The sequence below is a fragment of the Gorilla gorilla genome, chromosome 13 (assembly GCF_029281585.2).
Source record: "Gorilla gorilla gorilla isolate KB3781 chromosome 13, NHGRI_mGorGor1-v2.1_pri, whole genome shotgun sequence".
NCBI classification, from domain to species: domain Eukaryota; kingdom Metazoa; phylum Chordata; class Mammalia; order Primates; family Hominidae; genus Gorilla; species Gorilla gorilla.
The window spans coordinates 89,937,037-89,955,224 of NC_073237.2; the positions used below are offsets into that span (position 1 = coordinate 89,937,037).

The following is an 18,188-nucleotide window of genomic DNA, read 5'->3' on the forward strand; positions in this document are numbered from 1 at the left end:
TACATTGAGGGTGAACGTATGCATCTTTTTATGGTCTCCATGTGTGGGAGGCCTTAGGAGGATAAGAACTGGTTGACAGGTAGGCCGAGGGATCATACTTTTATTTTATTTTTTAAATTCTGATGATTTCGCCTGACACATTTGATCTACTTTGAAGAAATTGTTTTGATTTCATTGACAGTGGGTGGCTTCTTTCTGTCTCCTTTCTCACCTCTTTATTTTCTTGTGTCTTTCTCCCCCTCTCTTTCTTGAAAATACTGTCATGGGGTCAGCTGGCTTTGTGTATTTTCAAGCAAGGTGATCTTTGAGCTTGACAAGAATTGAAAATTGATTTGCAGTCTAGATGGGATCATAAGTTACTGACAGGAGATGATTTAAATGCGATTTCCCACAGAAATTTCTTAGTGGAGCAATGTGTTGCAAACTTTATTATGGCATTTTTTTGACTGTTTGGCTTTCACGGATAGTTTTCATAAATGTGATTTTTCAGCTTCTGTGCAAACATTTCTGCTTATTGAGCTTGTTGCTACAGTGTTACCCTACATCTGATGAAGTTTTTTTCTCGTTTGCCAGGTTGCACAGAGCATTGAGGATCACCATCAGGAAGTGATTGGTTTCTGCAGAGAGAATGGTTTCCATGGCTTGGTTGCGTATGACTCTGATTATGCACTGTGCAACATCCCCTACTATTTCAGTGCCCATGCCCTAAAACTGAGCCGGAACGGGAAAAGTCTCACCACAAGCCAATATCTGATGCATGAAGTTGCCAAGCAACTGGACCTGAATCCAAATCGTTTTCCTATTTTTGCTGCTCTCTTAGGTAGGTGGAGCAGTGTGAAAATATTTTATAAGGGAGTGACCATATGATAAGCACATTGATCTTTTAAGTGTTTCTGTGCTTGAATGTTTTGGATATGTATCACACATTGAAAAGAACCAAGACGTGGGCTCTTCCTTTGCATTCCTTGCTTCGTATTATTGTTTGGCATAGCTAATGTGCTACTTTTGTTCTTAAGTGTTTGTTGAGGTATTGTTCTATCCAGGAATTGTTCAGATTAATTTTGTGAAAAAACTCATTTAAGGTTTTGGAAAACTAACATTCTAAATCACAGATGTCAACACATGGTCACTATGTAAATTAGACATTTAAACCTTTGACATAAATTATGTTTATGGTAGAAGAAAATATGCTATGGGGTTAGAATGGTTATGTTTTCACCTCATTTTCGGGACACTCACTACTTTAAAAGAGAAACAAAAATAAGCTATTGTACCTTGTTTCCAACACCTACATTTTAAGTAAATGTATACATGTCTTTAAAAAATTTCCTTGGAGGAATTCCTTATGCTGAATACCCAGAAAGGATGAAATCTTGTTTTAACTATGACATTATATTTTAATTTTCTTGAATTAAAAATAATTCCCCCACGCCTGTAATCCCAGCACTTTGGGAGGCCAAGGTGGGCGGCTCACCTGAGGTCAGGAGTTTGAGACCAGCCTGGCCAACATGGTGAAACCCTGTCTTTACTAAAAATACAAAAATTAGCTGGGCATGGTGGTGGGCGCCTATAATCCTAGCTACTTGGGAGGCTGAGGCACAAGAATGGCTTGAACCAGGAAGGTGGAGGTTGCAGTGAGCCAAGATCGCGCCACTGCACTCCAGCCTGGGCGACAGAGTGAGACTTTGTCTCCAAAAAAAAAAAAAAATTCCCAAGAAGTAATATATTTGTCTGTCACTTTATATTTGCATTGTGTGTTTTCTTTCTTTGCTCTTTTGTCAGCTACCCTTTCTTATGCTTCCATTGTGCTTGTCTCACCCTACTTTAATATCCAGCTCTAGTTTGCTTAGTTTATAAGAATTGTGTCCAAATGTAAGTAAACATGTTTTGGAGGGAGGCACTCCTGTGATTAGAATCCATGAATCTGATGGGATTTGGGGCTGTTTTGGACACACAAGGCCAGTTTGGGAAGCCGTGTGGTCTCTAGTGCTCAGTTACTGTGCTTCCTTGCAGTATATATTCTATAGAGGCTAGCAGTCCAATCCAGTCCTGTTCAAGAGGGGATTATATTGTGGATTATTTTTAGAAATGCCTAGTTATCAGAAAGATTTTTATAAACATTCCAAAACAGTTTTACACAACTAGAAATTGTAAGGAGTCACAATTTATTTTTATTTTTTTGGAGGGACTGGTTCTTTATTTCAAAGAGACACTTGTCAATATTCAGTATCAAAACGCGCTATTGATTTCTCTTTCTCCCGATCAGTCTCAAAGGAGAGTACATTTTAAGTCAATAAGTTGTAGGATGTATACCAACAGACCTCCTAGAAACCTTACCAGAAAATGGGGACTGGGCAGGGAAAGATTAACTTTAAAAGATCAGCAAACTGCCAGCCCATGGGCTGCAGAGGCTATGCTTTTCAAGTTTTCATCATTAAGATATCTTTGGACAATTTTTTTTTTTTTTAAATGGAGTCTTGCTTTGTGGCCCAGGCTGGAGTACAGTAGTGTGATCTTGGGTCACTGCACCCTCCACCTGCATGGTTCAAGCAGTTCTCATGCCTCAGCCTCCCGAAAGCTGGGATTACAGGCGCCCACCACCACGCCCGGTTAATTTTTATATTTTTAGTAGAGACAGGGTTTCACCATGTTGGCCAGGCTGGTCTTGAACTCCTGAGCTCAAGCAATCCACCCACCTCTGTCTTTGCTGGGATTACAGGTGTGAGCTACTGCGCCCAGCCTTTTTTTTGTTGTTGAAACAGGTTTTTACTCTGTTGCCTAGAGTGGAGTGCAGTGGTGCAGTCTCGGCTCACTGCAACCTCCGCCTCCCAGGCTCAAGTGATCCTCCCATCTCAACTTCCCAAGTTGTTGGGACTACAGGTGCATGCCACCACATCCGGCTAAAGTTTTTTGTGTGTTTTTGGTTGAGACAGGGTTTCATCATGTTGGCCAGGCTGGTCTCCAACTCCTGAGCTCAGGGCGATCCACCTGCCTGAGCCTCCCAAAGTGCTGGGATTACAGGCATGAGCCGTTGCGCCTGGCCACACAATTTTTTATATGTTATTTTGTGAAAGCATTTCATGTTTTACTATATGAGTCAGTCAACAAAATTGTGATTTCACAACTTGTGTTTGTTTGGATCTAATCTCAAATACAGTGCTTAGTAAGGGAACTCTTGTGCCTTTGGGGATTTGGGGATTAAAACTAATCTTTTAAATATATTTTCAAATATTAAAATATAAAAGGATATTTCCTCTGATGTTAAAAGTGAGTATGGGGGTGGCACATTATATGGAAAGTTCCATGTTTGCTTAAATGCTATGTAAAATAACTTGGCATATTAATTGACTTTGAATGTGAAAATCATATGCTCTTAGAATATGGATGCCTTAGCTCATTTGAAAAATGGAAGAATACTTGTTTATCTTATTTAAGAAACATTGAATATGGTATTTGGAAGATGATGCCAACTGATACTTTTCTAGCTTGTTAGTTTGTGAAGTTTTGAAATAAATGAAAAACAAAATCAATTGCAATATGTTGTCAATTTAATTTAGGGCTTGCAATCTCTTCAAAAAGTTTAGTGAAGTTATAGGTAAGCTCCTAAGTTTTTGTTGTTGTTGTTGTTGTTGTTGTTTTTTGAGATGGAGTCTCTCTGTGTTGCCTAGGCTGGAGTGCAGTGGTGCGATCTTGGCTCACTGCAACCTCTGTCTCCCAGGTTCAAGCAATTCTCATGCCTCAGCCTCCCGAGTAGCTGGGATTACAGGTGTGTGCCACCGCACCTGGCTAATTTTCACCACGTTGGCCAGGCTGGAAAAGTTTCACTGTGCTCGAATGAGAAAGCTTATTTTTCTTTTCCCTTCTGTAATGGAAAGTATAGCTATATAAGGTATTTTGTTTTAGGAATGTTGGAATATTCATTTAAGTATTTCACCCCCCAATTTTTCACAGGGACTGTTACTAATGTTGGAGTTGCCTTAATATTATTTCGAATTGAAGCTTCCAAAATTTCAGACACTTCGTTCTTTTTTTGTTTGTTTGTTTTTTGAGACAGAGTCTTGCTGTGTCGCCCAGGCTGGAGTGCAGTGGCACGATCTCGCCGCACTGCAAGCTCCGCCTCCCAGGTTCACACCATTCTCCCACCTCAGCCTCCCGAGTAGCTGAGACTACAGGCAACCGCCACCACTCCCTGCTAATTTTTTGTATTTTTAGTAGAGATGGGGTTTCACCGTGTTAGCCAGGATGGTCTCGATTTCCTGACCTCATGATCCGCCCACCTCGGCTTCCCAAAGTGCTGGGATTACAGGCGTGAGCCACCGTGCCCGGCCAGACACTTCGTTCTTCACCGTGAAATTCTATGCAATCCATTAACAGGGGAAAACAATATCAAGCCAGCAAACCTGAGCAGTTACGGTTCAGATTTGCTCATTTGGACGTCACGGGAGTTCAGTACCTCTGGATTGTGTGTTTGTGTGTTTGGAATACAGGTGGAGTGTCCCTTATCTGAAATGCTTAGGACCAGAAGTATTTTGGAGTATTTGCATATGCCTAATGAAGTATCTTAAAGATGGGACCCAAGTCAGCATGAAAGTCATTTATGTTTCATATATACCTTATACACATAGTCTAAAGCTAATTTTGTAAAACATTTTAAATAATTTTGTGCAGGAAACAACATTTTGACCACCTTTTGACTATGACCCATCTTATGAGCACAGGTGTGGAATTTTCCACTTGCATCATGTTGATGTTGAAAAAGTTTCAGATTTTACATCAGATTTTACAGACTTTACATCATTTTGGACTACGGATGCTCAACCTATATTATAACGTAGCAATATTCCAAATGGTCTTAGTTTGTGTTGCATTCTTTTAGTAGCAAATTAATGAATTTGCTATCATAATGTGGAGGTGATTAAGTAATGTTATAAAAATCATGGTTATTTAGGAAATTACTGCTTTGAGATTTCAATGAGATAGCTAACCTACTAAAGATCAGGTATACCAGGCATACGAACATTATTATGAAAGAAGAGTATTACCCCCAAATATAGTTTCTCAATTGAATACAGTTTTGTTTGTAGACTGTGACAGCACTGGTGATAGCATGAGCAGTGTAATGGCCTCATGAGTATTATTGTAGGATGGGCCTTTTCACATATGTTTGTGGGTGGTGATGGAAATTATGGGAGAAGGGTGTTGATTCATGTTACAATCAGCAGTCATTGTCATTTAATCTTGCTAAGAAAGATTTTATAATTGTGCAGATTTCACATTTGGTGTTTTTATGTAATTTTGAACCATAGCTATTTCATGAACAGATGAAAGCTTGAACCATAGTCATTTCGTGAACAAATGAAAACTTGAATCTAATTGGTATTTGATATCCTGACATTGTCAGACTGACCTTTTGCAAACTGGTGTTTATTTTTAATACTGTGCTGTGAAGTTGCTTCAGTTTTATGCAGTTCTTAGGTTGAATGCTGTTGGGACTGCACTAGAAATTCCCATCATTCTTGAAGCAGCTGCAAAGATTCTGCCTGCTGTATGTCGCTTTATGTTAAGAGATGAAGAGTTGTTCTCAGTTTCTGTTTGAAAGTTTTCTACTATAGGTGACAATATGCAGCACTTTTGAAAGTTTCCCTATGTTACTTAAGATGATTGCTTTTATGTTATCCATGTTTATATTCCAGGAAATCACATTCTGCCTGATGAAGATCTGGCTTCCTTTCATTGGAGTTTACTTGGTCCAGAACATCCACTAGCCTCACTAAAGGTACAAATTTCACTTTATTTTTCTAGCATTTGTAATAATCAGCTGTGAGTTTGCTATTACTTTAATAACATGTTAGGCCCTTTATTGGTGATGCTACAAAGTTAGCAATATCATGTTTTCCCATAATTTCAGGATCTGCACTGCCTTAAAAAGCAAGCAACAATGCTACCATCCCTTGTTCTCAACACCTATATGTTAGGTAAATGTATAAATGTCCTTGAAAATTTCCCTTAAGGAATTCTTTGTGCTGTGTACCCAGATAGAAGGAAATCTTTGAGCTGATGTTTTATATATTAATTTTCTTACTTAAAAATTTTAATTTTTTCTTTAGGTAGTATAGTTACTTGTCACTAGAGCAACATCTTTGCATAGTTGATAAATTTCATAACTAATTTTCTATAATTATAAAATAGTTTATAAAGCTTTTTGGATGATGAGGGAGACTCAAATGGAAGTGATCCATTTGTACTATTTTATTAAAACTTAATATTCTTTTTCTCCCTTTTGATTCCCTTCCTGTTTGTGATAGTAATAAACATCAGAGATGAGGCGCTTAATTCTGATTTTCTGCAGTGGAAGTGTCTGTGTTTGATGTGAGCATAGGAGTAATGAGTGAGATTGGCACGAGGCACTGGAAAACTTCAGCTTGGACTTGTTTGTGACTCCTGTGATTGTAATGATCATTTGTCAGTTCAAGTGCCTTTCTTGACTTGGGGAATTAGGAAGATGGGGACCTAGACTTTGTATCTGCTTCCCACCCTGGGACTGCTTCCTTACAGTAAAGGGTGGCGGTTAAATTGGGTGTTTTCCGAAGGGCTGTAAAATTTTGAATGTTGTCGTAATTACCCTCCCTCCATAAACAATTTTAATTGGTGGCTAGTTTCAAATGGGAGTTTTTCTTCCTACATTTTAATTTACCTTTAACTCTGGTGATACCCAAAAGCTGAAGTAGAATTCCTTTCCTCCTTTCATTTTGTTCCCTGCTATTTCATCTCTGGCATGCTTTTTCTTTTTCATCTCTGGCATCCTACAAAATGTTCTCCTTTTCACCCTAATGGGGTTTGGATGGACTGTTTTCAACTTCTTGTTCAAAAATTAGTTTTTCTCCTCTTGTTAGAAATTACATTTCTGGCCATAGAATCCCTCCTGTATGTTTTCATGAATGAAGTGATGTGATCTGTCATTCGGACTCTAAGCTTCCGGTGATGCCATGATTGAAATGTGGATTGGGGAAATGCAGCGTGTAATCAGCTGGACTTAAGAGCACTGCACCTGTGCTCAGTAGCTCTGTTAAGCATTATGCTTTTGTAAGTGAGACACAAATGAAAGCTTGTTTCCTACAAGATTTATTTTGTTTTGAAGAGCAGGAGTGAGATACTCCCAAGGTTTTTGGCTATATGTGTATGTCTGAGTTAAACTAGCCCTGCTTCATATGTCACAGGGTTAGAAGTGAAGAGCTGTTTGAAGAATTATTGGAAAACCAGCTCAATCTATTGCCAAGTGAATAACATCATTATATGTGTGTTTTTCCTAAATTTTGTTGAGAAAATCTTTAAGTATTAAAATGTGGAAAGAATAGAGAAATGTGTATCCATATATCCACCATCTTGGTTCAACAATTATAAACATTTTGCCATAAAGTATATGTCTGTGTTTTGTTTTGTTTAACAAAAACTATTTGGAAGTAAGTTGCAGATATGACACTTTACCCATGAAAATGTCAGCTTGCTCCACCACTTCAGCTTGCTCCATCACTTCCTAAAAATAAGGACATTTTGTTACTTTATCATATTACTCCTATGACATCAACTACATTAATAATTCTTTAATATCTTTTTTTTTGAGACAGGGTCTTGCTCTGTCACCTGTGCTGGAGTGCAGTGTCTAATATCATTTAATATTAAGCCCATGTTCAAATTTTTTCAGTCATTTATAGGTTTTTTTTTTTGATCGAGATCCAGTCAAGCTTTATGCATGCATTTTGATATTAGCTGAGTACTTTTATGGCATATTGGAGAAGAAATCCTAAATTATTTTTCAGATGACTTGATAAGTTGTAGGATTTTAAAGTCACACATGAAATGCAAGTGCACCTGGTTTTGAGATAAGTTCAGAAATTGCATTTGTTAGCCACTTTAATGTTTTTATTTGAGACAGAGTCTTGCTCTGTCACCCAGGATGGAGTACAGGGGTGAGATCTCAGCTCACTGCAACCTCTGCCTCCAGGGTTCAAGTGATTCTCCTGCCTCAGCCTTCCAAGTAGCTGGGATTACAGGCGCCTGCCACCACGCCAGCTAATTTTTGTATTTTTAGTAGAGGCAGGGTTTCACCATGTTGTCCATATTGGTCTCGAACACCTGACCTCAGGTGATCCACCCACCTTGGCCTCCCAAAGTGCTGGGATTACAGGTGTGAGCCACAGCACCTGGCTCACTTTAATGTTTTGACCCTTCATTCACATTTTTGTATGCAGCACCATTTCAGTGATTTTAATATACATAGGGGAAATTGGATGTGGTTTTTCTCCCCATGAGCATGACTGATGGATGTGCTACAGAATTGTATGTATCCCACCTGCTATTTTAGTCTCTTTGTTTTTCCCCAGTTGTAAAACCAATTGCATCTTTTGAAAATTTGGATAGTTGTTACATATCTTCCATAATATTCTGAGTTTTATTTTCTGAAATATTCTTTGTGTTTTTGTATTATGTTGAAATGAGGAGAGGTTTAAGATTAGGGTATTGCATTTTAAGAGGTGCTTTGAATTGATTAGATATTAACTTCATAGAACACCAGCCCTCTGTGAACAATAATAAATTTGGCTTTGGCAAAATAGTACAAATATAATATGATAAAAGGGATGAACCAAGGAGGCTTAAGCTTGAGGATGCAAAGTCACTTGTCCTTAACAGCTATTTTTCCAGTATACTCTGTTAGAAAGGGAACCAATAAAAATCATGAGAAAATTTCATCTTTTTACCATCTGATGAAAATCACAAAATACCATGGATAGGAAGTCATCAGTAGTCGATAATTTATGTGATTCCAAATCTTCAGTATGTTGGCAGCACTATGAATTTTTATTTGTTTTCTTTATAAGTAGCATCCTTAGACTCATCTTTTAAACATGTGTCTTTACCAATTTCACTACATGCATTCATTCATTCACTGTAAATTTTTAACTCTCTGACTGTCATCGAACCAGCTACATCAGTTAGAAATTGTGAAGTCCTCCCTGACTGTCCACAGCCCTGGTTGTGTTGAAAGAATAGCACGTCTGCTTTGGGGCTCTGCGGGCTCAGAAGCACAAGGGAGAACAACTGTTAAATCATTGGGTAATATCTGCAGAGAGGAAAGCTAGGATGGGAGCCAAATTCTGTTTTGTCCTGCCTTATTAGTTAGTAGTAGATCGTGCTTATTACTAGATTATGAATGCAATGTTAGACATACTCAGAACCTAAAATTGGTAGAAGACAGTAGGAAATAGGACGTAAGGTGACTTTTTCATACCTCAATGGTAACCTTAAGAGCTGCTAGTAAGGTGGGCATCGAATTTCTTAGGTTTAGATGCAAAGACTACTTCATTTATGTTCAGAACACTTGGGCCATTTCATGTAACATGTAAAATTGTAGGATGGGGTTAGGGGTCAGATAGCTTCTAAGATGTGGTCAATTCTATAATGAGAGAAAGAAAACAAGAATTATGTGTTACTCCCTATTCCTCGGGAGACCTGCTGTTGAGATGCCTCGCTGCAGTCCCAGAGATGCCTAGAGGCTGGGCTGGAGTGCGACCTCTGTCTCTACCCAGGCCCAGGTCCTGCAGAACAGGGAGCCTGGCAGCAGATGATACAGAGCAGGCTGGGCCAGGATGGGTAAAACCCCAGGGCTGCACAGACGCCCAAGCCTGAGGCTGCGTTTATCTTACTTTGCTCTAAGTAAGTTACTCTGTTTGATTGGAAACATAAGAGAATCTTTTATGTACCTGGAAGAGTTGAGATACACTCCTGGAATGCCTCCCAAACAATGGGGAAGGCATTCCAGGAGTGCATCTCATTTCCTCGCTCATTTAAACTTTTTCCAATGGCAATATTTCTTAAAAGGGTCATATCTTTAATAAGGAAAATACATTGAATATCCTTTCAATGTGTTTTTGGACTCAGTGTTATAATTAGGAAGATTTGTGATTGTATTTACAGTAATGAAAAGTGGGCTGGATGCATATTGCTCTTTCGAAGAGGCTCCCACTGCTTGTGTTGCTCTGGGCCGCTGTGCTCCTTTCATGGTTTTAGTGTGGCTGGCAGTGTTGCATGAGAGAAATGGAAGGCGTCAGGCAGCCTGGTACCCAGAGAGCTGAGCCTGCAGAGCATGGGCTCCAGTCCCAAGCCCAGCCTCTGTGTCCCTTCAGGTGGTGCCCCCATGCCTGCCTCCTCCTGTGCCCTGGGAGTGGCCGGCCATTCGGTCTGCCTGGACATAAGGTTTAGTGAGCCTGTGGGTGTCCTGCATAGCTGGTGTGGCCTGTACTCATCAGAGGCGGCCTGGTGGCAGTCCACCCTGGGCAGGGCCCCCTGGCTGTAGACATGTGCTAAGTGAGCAGTTTTTCAAAATGTGATTTTTGGGGTTTTAAAAATTGTATGATTTTGTGTGCTAACTGGTTACGGGAATTTTTTATTTTGGGTGGGCATTTTGTTGTTTTAATTTTAAAAAATGTTTTATAGATGTTTGCTGGCTTTATTTTTTTAAAAAAACATGTTTCTTGTTGCCTCTGGTTTTCTTGAATCTTGGGTTTTTAAAACACTTTACAGAAGGCTTTTTGTCACTTGGGTGTTCTACATCCTATTGACCTCGTATTTGGGTATAATAACATTTAAGTTGGACCTGTTTAGTTTCAGGTCATTGTATTCATTTTAGTGGTTTTTGTGTTCCTTAACTTCATATTCAATTTCATATATTTTGAGTTTCCATCCATGCCAGTTGTTTGTGATGGCCAAGTATTCCCAACCACTGAGCCCTTCGAGCTCCTTTTGCCTCCTTGTCTGGGACACCCCAGCTTGCAGATTTTATATGGGCTGATCCTTTCCTGAGACTTCACTACCAGCAGTTCTACTTTCTAGTTAGGTTTAGTCGGTTTTACTGTGTTTACACTGCAGTTCCCAGTCTTTTTGAAAGACCCCTTTTCTGCATGGTGAGCCTCCCCTAGAAGTACTTGTCCTCCCCCAGCCTTTTATGACCCCATCAGCTTGTTATCCTAGGGCCAGGCTGGGTCCTGGGCCAGGCTGCACCCTCATTCATGGAACGCCGTCTTCTCTGTATGATCCTCTCTTGGAGCTTCCCCTAAAGTACTCTTCTTGCTTTCTTCTGCATCATCTTAGGAGCTCCCTCTAATCCTAGCCCTGGCATTTCTTCCTTTTGATTTAAATGTCTTTGTGTATTTATCACCTTACCACTCTGATTCACTTATTTTGGTAATCTTTTACCAGCATTATCTTTCCCTGAGGCACCCGTATACCGGGGGCAATCTATCAGGCTGTATGAAGAAAACTTTTAGATTCACCTCCATTTTTTTTTTTTTTTTTGGGAGACGGAGTTTTGCTCCCTTGCCCAGGTTGGAGTGCAGTGGTGCGATCTCAGCTCACTGCAGCCTCTGCCTCCCGAGTTCAAGCAATTCTCCTGCCTCAGCCTACCTAGTAGCTGGGACTACAGGTACACGCTGTTGCCACATCCAGCTAATTTTTTGTATTTTAGTAGAGACAGGATTTCACCTTGTTGCCCAGGCTGGTCTCAAACCCCTGAGCTCAGGCAATCCGCCTGCCTCAGCCTGCCAAAGTGCTAAGATTATAGGCGTGAGCCACTGTGCCTGGCCATTCACCTCAAATTTTTCCCAGGGGTATCTTTAACTATATTTTTTATATCTTATTGTCTTCAACCAGAAGTCATTGAGTGGTACTTTTAAAACATGTCCTTTAGGGCCAGCAGTTGGGTCTGGCTCTGAGAGAGTAGCGAGGAGGGTAGCATCAGGATCTCCAGGAGCAACGATGGTAGGGCCGTCAGTCTGGCCTTCTCATTGCAGGGACTGTGTCACCTCCAGGGTTGGAATGCACAGCAGACCCCACAGTGGGCCAGTCTAGTAGTAGCTCAGAGCCCTTTGAGACAAAGAGGAACTGAACAGTCCTCTCTCTTGGGCTTCCCAGATGGACACCTGGGTGGCTGTTGCAGCTGCTGCCCAGCCTGTGGTCCTAGTGACCGCTGTGCATGGTGCCTGTCTCTGGACTAGGGCTAGAGGTACCGGTAGGTCTCATGCAGTGCCTGGAGCCAGCTTCTGTCCGAGAAGAGCTGTAGCATTTCAGGCACTTTGAGGCTTCATTGTGTGTGGCATTTACCATGTAACCTTGCCGGAGCTAGGTCAGTGATCAGATGACTTGATCTTTCTGAAATCTTTTTTTAAAAAATTAAGTTGGGTATAAACTGTAAATAAATAGAAAGATGAACTTCGTTTATTTCTGACTTTCACCTATATTGTCATAGCAGGAGGGGGTAGTTCTGAATTCTGTGAACCCTCCAAAGAAGGAATTTCTCCTTACATGTTAGTGTTAATTGAAGTTCACTTCATATATTTTTTTCTTAATAAGTCATTATATTATAATAGTTTAGTAAGAGCTAAGAAAAACTTCCTAAAATCTAAGTACTTATTTAGCTTTAGAAAATATAATGTTAGGGGCCTGAAAGGTAAGTAAATTAAAAACATTCTTCTGTTTTTTTTTTTTTTTTTTTAAACATAGTCTATTGGGAAAAAAGACAGGCAAGATGAGGTAGTTTGACTGAACCCTCTGATTTTGTTAATCTTTGTAGTCTTCATATTTCTGTTGCATTTTTACTGTTTTAACTAGAAGCCTATGTTATCTTTTTTAAAATTCTTTTTTATAAAAATAATAAGAAACAATTTAATCAGTACAGAAATATGTCATGTGAAAATGAAAGGTACTTATAATCCCACTTCTCGGAGATAACTACTTTAGACAGATTGATATTTGATCCTTCGAAGTGTAATAAAAATGTCTATCTTGCTAGTGGTGCTCATCATTGTCGCCATCATCATGCATGTGATGCATCATGCATGTGACATTAGCTAAATGTTCTTAATGGTTAATGTATACAGATTCATTGTACTGGATTTTAAGCTTTTAAGTCTTGAAAACCTGCATTTAATAAGAAATTTGTTATTTGCTGCTTTTAATTTATATGTGGAGTTGTTACATGAAATAATTTAAAACACAAACTGAACTCAAAAGAATTTCTGCTTGTTTATATCTTCCAGTCTGTGTCCTTCTCTATTGCCTGTTTGTTTTAAAATAAAACTGGAAAGCTTAGAATTCTGAGGAATCTGCTGGAATCTCTTGGGGCTCAAGAATAGTTTTTCTGTCTCTCTCTTTTTTTTTTTTTTTTTTTTTTTTAAGAGACAGGGTCTTGCTCTGTTGCTCAGGCTGGAGTGCCGTGGCTGTTCACAGGTGTGATCATGTGCAGTACAGACGCAAACTCCTGGGCTCAAGTGATTCTCCTTCTCCTGCCTCAGCCTCCCAAGTAGCTGGGACTACAGGTGTGTGCCACCACACCCAGCTTCTGTCTTTTATTCACAGATTAGGAGTAGGTCTCCAGTCATATTGCTGGGAAGAAAGGGATACAAGTTGTGGGAGGTTTATGCTCCTTCCTTGTTACAGGATTGCTTTTAGTTTGGCTCCTCCCATGGAGTGAGTGGGACTGCCAAGCAGGATTCTTCCTGATTGACCTGGAATGGACGACCCTGCCAGCAGGAGCAGGAACAGAGGCCAGCAAGGGAAAGACAAGACACAGTCTGAGTGGGATCTGAAAGATACCGTGTTGGTAGTGCTGGCACGGTATCTCTGGGAGAGAGAACTAGAGTAAAGCAAGCAAAGAGAAGCTCAGTAATAGTGTCTTTGCTAACTGTGCTTTATTATTATTATTATTATTATTATTATTATTATTATTTTAAGACGGAGTCTTGCTCTGTCACCCAGGCTGGAGTGCAGTGGCATGATCTTGGCTCACTGCAACCTCTGCTTCTTGGGTTCAAGTGATTCTCCTGCCTCAGCCTCCCAAGTAGCTGGGACTACAGGCGTGTGCCACCACGCCTGGCTGATCTTTGTATTTTTAGTGGAGATGGGGTTTCGCCATGTTGGCCAGGCTGGTCTCGAGCTCCTGATCTCAGGTGATCCACCCGCCTCGGCCTCCCCAAAGTGCTGGGATTACAGGCATGAGCCACTGCGCCCGGTCTGCTGACTGTGCTTAGACCTAGAATGCTCTAGTTTTATTTTAAATAAGCAGCATAATGTCAGTCTTCAAAACGAGTGTGTAAACATTTTCTAGCTTACTTCCTACTCTGTGAGTTCAAAACGTCAGCCCTGTTTCTAACCAGGCTTGCTCCATCACTTTCTGCTTAGCATATTCACCTTCCTCTGAATGCCATGGTGACGCATGTGTGAATTAGTGCTGTGTCCTAGTCCTAGTCCTATGTCTTCCCCCTCCACTCATGGCAGATCAGACACTGTTGTTGCACGCTAACTGTACACCGAGGGCTCCTCAACCTAGAGAATATCACCCTTAAGACATTTTGCCTGGGAACTGCCACCACCCCCTGCCCAGCCAAATCTGGCACCAGATTTGGTGCCAGGCAAGTTCCTTCCAAGACATTCTTGGTCAGAAACAGAGGGCTTGTGCTGGGTGTGGTGGCTCATGCTTGTAATCCTAACACTTTGGGATGCCGAGGTGGGAAGATCACTTGAGTTCAGGAGTTCGAGACCAGCCTGGGTAACATAGTGAGACCCTATCTCTATAAAAAATAAAAAAACTAGCTGGGTGTGGTGGCATACCCCTGTAGTCCCAACTACTTGACAGACTGAAGTGGAAGGATTGCTTGAGCCTGGGATATCAAGGCTGCAGTGAGCCTTGATCTGTGCCACTGTGCTCCAGCTTGTGCGACAGAGTGAGACCCTATCTCAACAAAAAATAAAAAGAAGCAGAGGGCTTGCCAGCAACAGTCCCAGCTATGTCCAGCATCTTGGTTTCTTATATCTCTTGCTCACAGGCCTTGTCTAGGGTCAACTTCTCCTCCTGGCCCTCTTGCTGTGTCTTTGAGACTCTAGCCCCTGTCACCCCAAAAAGAAGCCATATCCGCATCGGCAGTCACTCTCCACTTCTTTCCCTCTACAACCCTTTGGCCAACCACTAATATGACTTCTGTCTCTATGGATTTGCCTATTCTGGACATTTATAAATAGAATCACACAACATGTGGTCTTTATGTCTGTCTTCTTTCACTGAGTATAGTACTTTCAAGGTTTTTCCATGTTGTAACATGTATCAGTACTTTATTCCTTTTTTTAAAAAAAGAAAAGCAAAGAAACTGTCTCCTACTCTGGAGTGCAGTCAGTGGCATGATCATAGCTGACTGTAACTTTGAACTTCTGGGCCCAGGCAATCCTCCTGCCTCAGCCTCCTTAGTAGCTAGGACTATAGGCGTGTACCACCACACTGGGCTAATGTTTTTTTTTTTTTTTTTTTTTTAGAGACAGGGTTTCACCATGTTGCCCAGGCTGGTCTCGAACTCCTGGCCTCAAGCATCCTCCCACCTCGGCCTCCCATAGTGCTGGGATTACAGGCATGAGCCGCACACCCAGCCTACTGCATTTTTTTTTTTTAATGACTGAATGATATACCATTGTGTGAATATATGACATTTTATTGCTCTCTTCATCAGTTGGTAGACACTTGGGTTATTTGTACCTTTTGGCAATTATAAATAATGTTGCTATGAACATTTGTGTATAAGTTTTTATGTGGATGTTTTCATTTTCCATGTGTATATGGCTGGGAGTAGAATTGCTGAGTCATGTAGTAGGTCTAAGCTTAGATATTTTTTTCTTTCTTTTTCTTTTCTTTTTTCTTTTTTTTTTTTTTGAGACTCACTTTTTTAGAGTCTCACTCCTTTGCCCAGGCTGTGGCATGATCTTGGCTCTCTGCAACCTCTGCCTCCCGGGCTCAAGTGATTCGCTTGCCTTAACCTCCTGAGTAGCTGGAATTACAGGTGTGTGCCACCACGCCTGGCTAATTTTTGTATTTTTAGTAGAGATGGGGTTTCACCATGTTGGCCAGGCTGGCCTCAAACTCCTGACCTCAAGTGATCTGCCTGCCTTGGCTTCCCAAAGTGCTGGGATTACAGGCATGAGCCACTGTAATTGACCCATGCTTAGCTTTTTGAGGAACCACCAAACTGTTTTCCACAGCAGCTGCACAGTTTACATTCCCCCCAGCAACGTGTAAAGGTTCTGATTTCTCCACATCCTTACCAATGCTTGTTATTGTCTATTTTTTTATTTTCTCCATCTTAGTGAGCTTAATGAGGTTTCTCATTTTTGTTTTGATTTGCACTTCTTTGACGACTGATGATGTTGAATATCTTTTCCCATGCTTATTCATCATTTTCAGACCTTCTTTGGATAAATGTCTCTTCAAATCCTTTGCTCATTTTAAAATTGGGTTATTTGTCTTTTCATCATTGAGTTCTAAGGGTTTTTGTTTTTGTTTTTTGAGACAGAGCCTCGCTCTGTCGCCCAGGCTGGAGTGCAGTGGCGTGATCTTAGCTCACTGCAACCTCCGCTTTCTAGGTTCAAGCAATTCTTCTGCCTCAGCCTCCCGAGCAGCTGGGACTACAGGTGTGCGCCACCATGCCCAGCTAATTTTTGTATTTTTAGTAGAAACGGAGTTTCACCGTGTTGGCCAGGCTGGTCTTGAACTCCTGACCCCAAGTGATCCACCTACCTAGGCCTCCCAAAGTGCTGGGATTATGGGCATGAGCCACCACACCTGGCCTGCATTCTAAGGATTTTTAATATAGTCCAGATGCAAGTCTATTATTAGATATATGATCTAAAAATATACTATTAATCTTTGCAATAAGTTTGCGTCCCAAAGTGTTATCTTAAGCAAAGAGTCAAACCCAAAGGAAATCTGTCTGATCACATTTATGTAAAACTCTAGAAAAGGCAAAACAATAGTGATAGAAAGTAGACTTGTGGTTGTCTGGAACTGCAGTGGGAAATGGACACAGTGGGACTCTGGGGTGATGGGAATGTGATATTTTCTTGATTGTGATAGTAGTTACAGTATTGGAGGCATGTGTTGTAACTCATTGAATTATATGCTAAAATTGATGGATTTTATTCCATGTGAAGTATTTCAGTAAAACTGATTTAAAAAATGCTGGTGTCTGACTGTAGGCAGCCCCTCCATGTGGGCAGTATGATTCTATTCTCCTTCCCAGTTACTGTGAACATTCATCACTCTCTCCTGGGCCTCTGCTCTATTTCACACTGCTTTCTCTTAGCAGGTTCTTTATGCCAGAATATTGACACCTTCAGGCATGGTCCTCCTCAACTTCTCTTTCCTCATATACACATTTATTTTCCCATTTTTACTTCTTTCTTTTCTAGCCTGACACCAGAGTATTCCTGGCCTTCTTGAGCGTTTGTCATTGAACACATCTGGGGGGACCTCTGTGTAATCTCTCCCTCTCTTTTGGTTCTTGGCCCTCAGTTGTAAATATGAACAGATCTGCCCCATGTTCTTCTGACTACCATCTTGTGTTTCCAGTGGTAGCTCCTGTCACATCCCCAACGCTTAACTTCCTTCTCTTTAATCTCATTGTCATAAGATTGCTTTTGTCAAGACCACGGATGCCTGTGTGAGCTGATCTTGAGGATGGTTTTCAGCCTCATCATAATCCTCCTCTCCTCACCGGGGCCCTCCCGCTTGGCTTTCCACATGTCAGTGTTCTGTAGTCTTTCTTTTTTTCCTCCTCGCCTCTGTTGCCTCCTACGGGTTCCATCTGTACTGTGATTCTCACACTCTCCTGGCAGATCTGTGCTGAAGTCTCAGCTACCATGAAATATATTTCTCCAGACAAGTCCCCTTCACTGAGCTCTCCGCCCAGTCCTCTCTACTTGGATGTTGCACCTGCACATCAGATTTGGCATTTCTGATTTACAAATGTCTTCTTTTTCTCTAAATTGGCTTGTCCTCCTGTATTGTGCTTGCCACCTAGTGCCACCACTGACCCTGCCATTCATCCAAGGTAGAACTTGGGAGTCATCTTTGATTCTTCCCCTTCCTGCATCTGCTTTGATATTTCCTGAATTGCCACATCCTCTCCTTACTTCTGTTTCAGTCACTGCTTGCTGGGATTCATGCAGGAGCCATGGACCCTCCCTTTTGCTGATCTTTTCCTTGGCTGTCCATCTTCCACATGGCTAACAAAATGATCTGTTTAAATTCAGGTCTGATCTCATCATTCCCCTGTTTAGAATTTCTCAGTGACTCTCTTCATCTGTAGCAGTGATTTGAA

The 18,188-nt window shown here is 41.0% G+C and overlaps 1 protein-coding gene across 6 annotated transcripts in view; it reads left to right on the plus strand.

Moving 5' to 3' along the window:
• Nucleotides 1–18,188, plus strand: part of FAM120A (family with sequence similarity 120 member A) — a 114,276-nt gene that overhangs the window by 18,890 nt on the left and 77,198 nt on the right. For all 6 annotated transcript variants that reach the window (XM_031014816.3, XM_031014817.3, XM_063696572.1 and 3 more), the window contains exons 2-3: nt 574–820; nt 5,694–5,776. In XM_031014816.3, the coding sequence (XP_030870676.1) occupies nt 574–820; nt 5,694–5,776 (330 nt within the window). The remainder of the gene's footprint in view (nt 1–573; nt 821–5,693; nt 5,777–18,188) is intronic.